The following is a 5,638-nucleotide window of genomic DNA, read 5'->3' on the forward strand; positions in this document are numbered from 1 at the left end:
ACAAGCAAACACTGCTGTGCAAAACTGACTTAGACCAGACATTCAGTCCTTCTACATTTGTACTTTAGATTAATTTGTAGCAACATGTCTTAACTTTGGCAACAGAGGCTATTGAGAAAACATAAAATTCACTGATTTGATATTGTCAAACAACATAATGTGAAAGACTCCAAGGGAAAACTTAGTCAAATTCTCTTACATTTCATATTCTAAAGGCTGTTATGTGTTTCACTGTATATCTATCTGCTGTGATCTAAGATGCGGCACAACTGGACATCCCTCAAATACACCTGCGCCTTAACATAACCTGTTCAATGTAGCAATTATTGTTTTTGTTTTTTTTGTAACAGCGAGGAACAAAATTCTAATGCCCTAATTTCGTGATACCTCAGGACCAGGAGTCTTTTGGTCTTCATCTTAGTCAGAGAAGACATGCAGGCGTCCTGACGCATTGCCGCCGAGTAAGGCATTCCTAGTGGGGTGGAAAGCAGTGACAGACAGCACAGTGTTCAGGTTCTCATCATCTGTGAAGGAGTATTGGGGCTTGCCGCTTTCGTGGAACACCTGCACCTTCCGAGGCCTCGACATGCTTCCCACCATGAAGCAGTCTTCCCGTTTAGGGTCCCACACTGCTGACAGTTTACTCAGCCAGCGGCCAGTTTGCATGTCATGTCTGAAAATGAAGAATTAAAGGACACGTTGTGAGTAGGAGACTTAACAGAAAAGCAGAATATAAAAACTTTTCCACAAATAAAGATCTAATTCCACTATTCATGAACACTGATCAATAAATCATTAACTTTCTGTATGTTCTATTCAACTAAAGTTGAAGTGCTGTGTTGTCTATCTTCTATGTCAGTGAAATAAAGACTGATCCGATTACAAGTTGAAGTCAAATTGAGTGGTTGTACCTGATGGATGTCAGCAAGGGAGCGTTTGTGGTCATTGCAGATGTGTCATATATCCTGTGAATAAAAAGTAAAGTAAGATACAAATTGATCTGGGATTGAAAAACAACAACAATAAGTCCAACAGTTACTGAAAGTGCTGAGCTGGCTTCACCTTATGTGGTTATCCATGCAGGAAGTGAGAACTCTGTTTCCTGTACAAGGAGAGAAATAAGCACTGGATATGCTTAAAGAGTGGCCATGTAGCTGGGAGACTGCCTGGCTTTTAGTCTTCTTTAGGCACCGGCTGTCATAAATACTCACAACCCTGCAGACACAATCAAAACATTTAAATATTATCAAAAAGACAAACTGACACAAGATAGAGAACTGTAATCAAATAGATTTGTATGAAGAAATGAATAGTCATACCTGTTTTCTGCCACAACAAAGTACTGCTTTTGTAAAGGGTGGACGTTCACACAACGCAGGGTCTTGGGGTCAAATGAGTGCAGGGACTCATGGGAGTTTCTGCAGGAAAGTTGAAGGTAAGTGTAGCACGTATGCTTATGAAAATGATCATTATGTGATAAACAGTTCATATTGTTCACACATACGGTTACTCTTCAACAACAACACATTATTTCTAAACATAATCAATGTCAGTCAGTTAAGACAACAATACGTTACCCTGGGGTGCGCCTATCGACGATGGCAACTTCTCCATACCAGTTCCCAACCAATAGAGTCATACAGTCATGTGACATGAAGTCAAACGTTTTCAGGCCATCGTCAATGTCATACACCTAGAACGAAGTGCAAACAGATTGACCTCAAGACGGGATCATGAACTTGGTTGGTTCTGTGCTGGTGTGTTTTGAAAACTTGAGTTTGCATTCAGGTAGTTTACCTTAAAATGTACATTTTATAGAACAATAGGTATCTCACATCATCAAAGACACTCTTCTCTACATCCATGCAGCGTAGAGATCCGTCATAGCTGAGGCTCAGCAAATGTGTGGGATGAGCCCTGGAAAACGCCAAGCAGCCTACTGGACGAGTGTGGGGCTCAAAGAGTAACACACCATCATCTCCCCAATCTGCACCCTGAACGAATTTGCACATTATAAAGAAACCGATTATGGATTCTCAATGTAGATGTTTTATAATGATATGGAACAGTTCTGACATTTAAACAGTATTTCTGTTTGTCCAATGATTCGTGTTTTGATTCCAGAAGTGGAAGGGAGACAAAGTAATTGATTAAATGCTGAGGAAAGTCTAATATGTAGCAAGTCAGAGACTTTCAGAAGTAATTCTAAAACACTAGTGGATATTAGCCTCACATTACTACAGCTACAACTCCTGATGATGATTAAGTAATGTGTGAGACCTCCAAGTTAATGTGTGTTGTTTTGGCACGCTTTCAGCCATCTAGTTGTCAAAAACCCCTTTAAAACAGCATTATGATCAAAGCAAGGAAAACATACCAAATTCCAAAGTCCGACTTTCCCCCACTTATCGCCTGCAGCCATTAGCAAGCTGGTGGTGCAGGGGTGGAAGGCAGCAGAGAAGATGCAGTCTTTCACCACTTTGGCCACTCTGTCCTCAGTTATCCTCATGTTTGTAAGAGCAGAGCAGTGCCTGTATGAGGACAATAGTGTAGATTATTCCCACCTGTATAAACATTTTCAGCTGCTTGAAAAAAATATGACAATGCAACAGTCAAACATCAGCTAATTTTCAGTAAAACCTTGAGTCACTTCTTTATAAGTTAAATCAAAACTTAAAATCTTACTCTTTCAGATTAAGTTCCACCTTTCTTTCCTCTGTTGAATCCTATGAAGAGAAAAGCAATTTTATGAATTCATAATTGATTATGAAGCTGCATGAGTAAAAAAAAAAAACAGGTTCAACCTCAACAAAGTCCTCCTCAAAACATTTAACTATTATTCTGCTAGAAGTCAACAGTTTAACAGCACTGTTTGTATTTACTATTGTGAGAGGAAATTACACTACACTTTATTTTTGTACCTCTTCTAATAAAGTTACAAAGCGCTTTTAGTTTAGACCTTGGTTGTTGGGAGAGGAGAAGATGTGTAATGTATCTCGAAAGCCAGCATGGTAATCAAATGGGAGAACTATATTTTTGGGATGAAATGAGAACATGTAATATGGAGACAGCCCTCCTACCTCAGAGCAGAGCTCAAGAAGCTGTGACGGTAGCTTGCTTCCTTCATCCATGTTTACTGGATCCATTGGCAGAGGACCAGGAGATTTCTTTTGCCGTGAAAACTTTAATGCAAGTACAATAACTGAAGTGAGTAACAAAAGCATGAAAAGAACGAACAATGAGAAAAAGAAAAACTAGACAGTATTATATGCAGCAGGGAAGTGGGACGAAGCGACGTGACACATATATTAGGATTTTTATATGTAGCTACCTGTTGATCTATCAGCACCCCTCTTGGTTCAGGGGGAAGTGTCAAGACCTCTGCCTCTTTATTTTGAAGACGTAGGGATTTGCGAGATGGCAGCACTTCTCTTACACCAGCCTGTGACCTGCCACCGCAAAAAACTGATCATTATAGTTGCAATACATAACATTCAGCGATTAGATGTCACACTAAACCAACCAACATCTCAGACCAAAACAAATGTGCTGATCAAATATGGATGAAGATTCTATTACTGAATTGCCTATTTCTCGCCTCAAATGTTTTCAGAAACATATTTTAGTATACTGTTCAGCTGTAATATCAGGAGGTTTGTGATGCGGCTACCATCTTGGAAACAGACGTGGAGGACAAGGAGCAACTTACATGCACTAATATGCACGTGCAGCCAGACTGGCAAAGAACAGAAAAACTCAGATAACAACACACACAGAGAGAGAATGACTTCATTCACTGCTCAGGTAGCCATTACTGGACAGTGGTTTGACCATTGAAAGCTTATTTTTAGGGCTGAAACTAACAGTCTGAAGTGATGCCCTCAAACAACGTGTTTGTCGGACAGTCAAAAAACCCAAGTAATCACTAAAGTGAAAATGTAATATAATATCTTTTCTTAATCATACCTTTACCATATTTAAACATTTTACCAATCAAAACAATGAATGGTTTCAGCATTACAAACTGTATTGCTGATTCTTTCCTACATTTTTGTTCAATTTTAATTCACAAACTAGTATGTTCCTAAACACACGTTAAGTAATAAGTGACAATATGATGCATGATGTTCTCGTATATCGGGGTTTATGCAGTTGCTATGAGGATGTTGCATATATACACAAAATAACAAGACATTGAACATTTGTTATTGTTTTGTTCTCACACTTCAGTTCTACACCTCACTTATTCAGATCTTTCCAACCAGCAGCAACAGTTTGTCAGTCGACTGTACCTCATAAGACCCCTCTGTGATGGCTTTGGCCGTGTTGACTGTTTGAACTCCTCAGTTGCCTTTGGAAAAAGAAAACAACAGAGTTAACACCAAATGACAGCCATAGTGAAGTGAGTTCATACACACATTCATTTTTGTGCCCAATGCACCCATACAAAACAATTCTGACCTACATTCTCACTTTTCACGCGCGAAAAAGGATGCAGTTAATTCAGACAGGACAGTTGAGGTTGTGTAAAGGTAGTATTGAGGCTATAGACTATTTACAGTATTTCACTCTTAGTACTGTTGGCTGATACAAGGCTTCTTTTATTACAACATAACTATAACACAGAAAATAAATAGAGCTGGGCAATATAATCTAAAAATGCTTGTTGCAGTAAACCAATATAACAACAACGAAGGTTACATTAATTGGAACATATTTTCTTTATTTGTCTATGTTTGTCTGGATTGATTACAGTATGATCAGTTCAATATTATGACTTTTTGGATGGTTAAATGTGTTATTAGAGGTCATTGGTTGTTGTAGCCATTTTCAGGTTAAATGGAATTCAGACCATATATTTATTAAAAATAGAGCTGGAAATAAAAATGTACTATTAGTGGGAAATTCACAGTGCCAGTAATTCAGTATCATCCTTCTGTGAAACCAGGTGTTCGTGGGTTTACAGGGAAGATCGACCCATGTATCTGTGACCAGTCTACTTGTGTACCTACCTGGAGTAAATTGATAGAAGACAGGAATGCTTGGTTCTGTTTGATGTTCTCCAGACGCTCTAGTTCATATGCCGACAGTCGTCCATGTCCAGCCTGTGTTACACAAAGATACAGCACTGTAGAAACCTTGAACATCTCTACATAAACCAACTAGGAGTTATGAATACTGTTGTCTATTGGCCAGCAAATGCTTTTCTACTACACACGTAGCCAGGAATCTTAGATGATTTGACTTGATGAAATAACTATTTATCTTTCCAAAATAATACGATCCATACATGTAGTAAATGAGAGTTGAATGCAGGCTACATGAAGGTCTTCATACTTACAGATGTACGCTCCACATCACTATTTTCAACATCTGAGTCCTCCTCCTTTGGGTCCTTTCTTTTCCTTTCATCATGCCTTTTGGTTCTCTGACAAGAGAATATGAGCATATTAACACAAAACAAAAACTATAATTAGCCGTAATAAAATAGTTTTTCTTTTAATAAACGGTGTCTCACCTTGCTCTTGAGTTTTTCAATTGTGTCTTCAGGAGAGTATTGAAGGCGTTTAGGTCCAAGGGTATTCCGAGATGACTTTCGGGGCTGCTCAGGAGTCATTTCCTGCATTTCATTATTAAC

At 38.7% G+C, this 5,638-nt stretch overlaps 1 protein-coding gene across 1 annotated transcript; it reads right to left on the reverse strand.

Annotated features, from left to right (window-relative positions):
• Window positions 1-394: 394 nt before the first annotated feature.
• wdr76 (WD repeat domain 76) lies at window positions 395-5,638 on the reverse strand. Its single transcript, XM_062418537.1, has 14 exons — window positions 5,519-5,638; window positions 5,342-5,428; window positions 5,013-5,105; window positions 4,293-4,351; window positions 3,332-3,449; window positions 3,081-3,182; window positions 2,686-2,726; window positions 2,378-2,531; window positions 1,836-1,994; window positions 1,578-1,693; window positions 1,320-1,418; window positions 1,063-1,215; window positions 912-965; window positions 395-673 (listed from the first exon to the last, which is right to left on the reverse strand). Exons 1-14 carry the CDS (start codon window positions 5,624-5,626, stop codon window positions 418-420), a joined length of 1,599 nt encoding a protein of 532 aa, XP_062274521.1. The 5' UTR covers window positions 5,627-5,638; the 3' UTR covers window positions 395-417.

This window comes from Scomber scombrus, chromosome 1, assembly GCF_963691925.1.
Source record: "Scomber scombrus chromosome 1, fScoSco1.1, whole genome shotgun sequence".
In the NCBI taxonomy this organism is placed as follows: domain Eukaryota; kingdom Metazoa; phylum Chordata; class Actinopteri; order Scombriformes; family Scombridae; genus Scomber; species Scomber scombrus.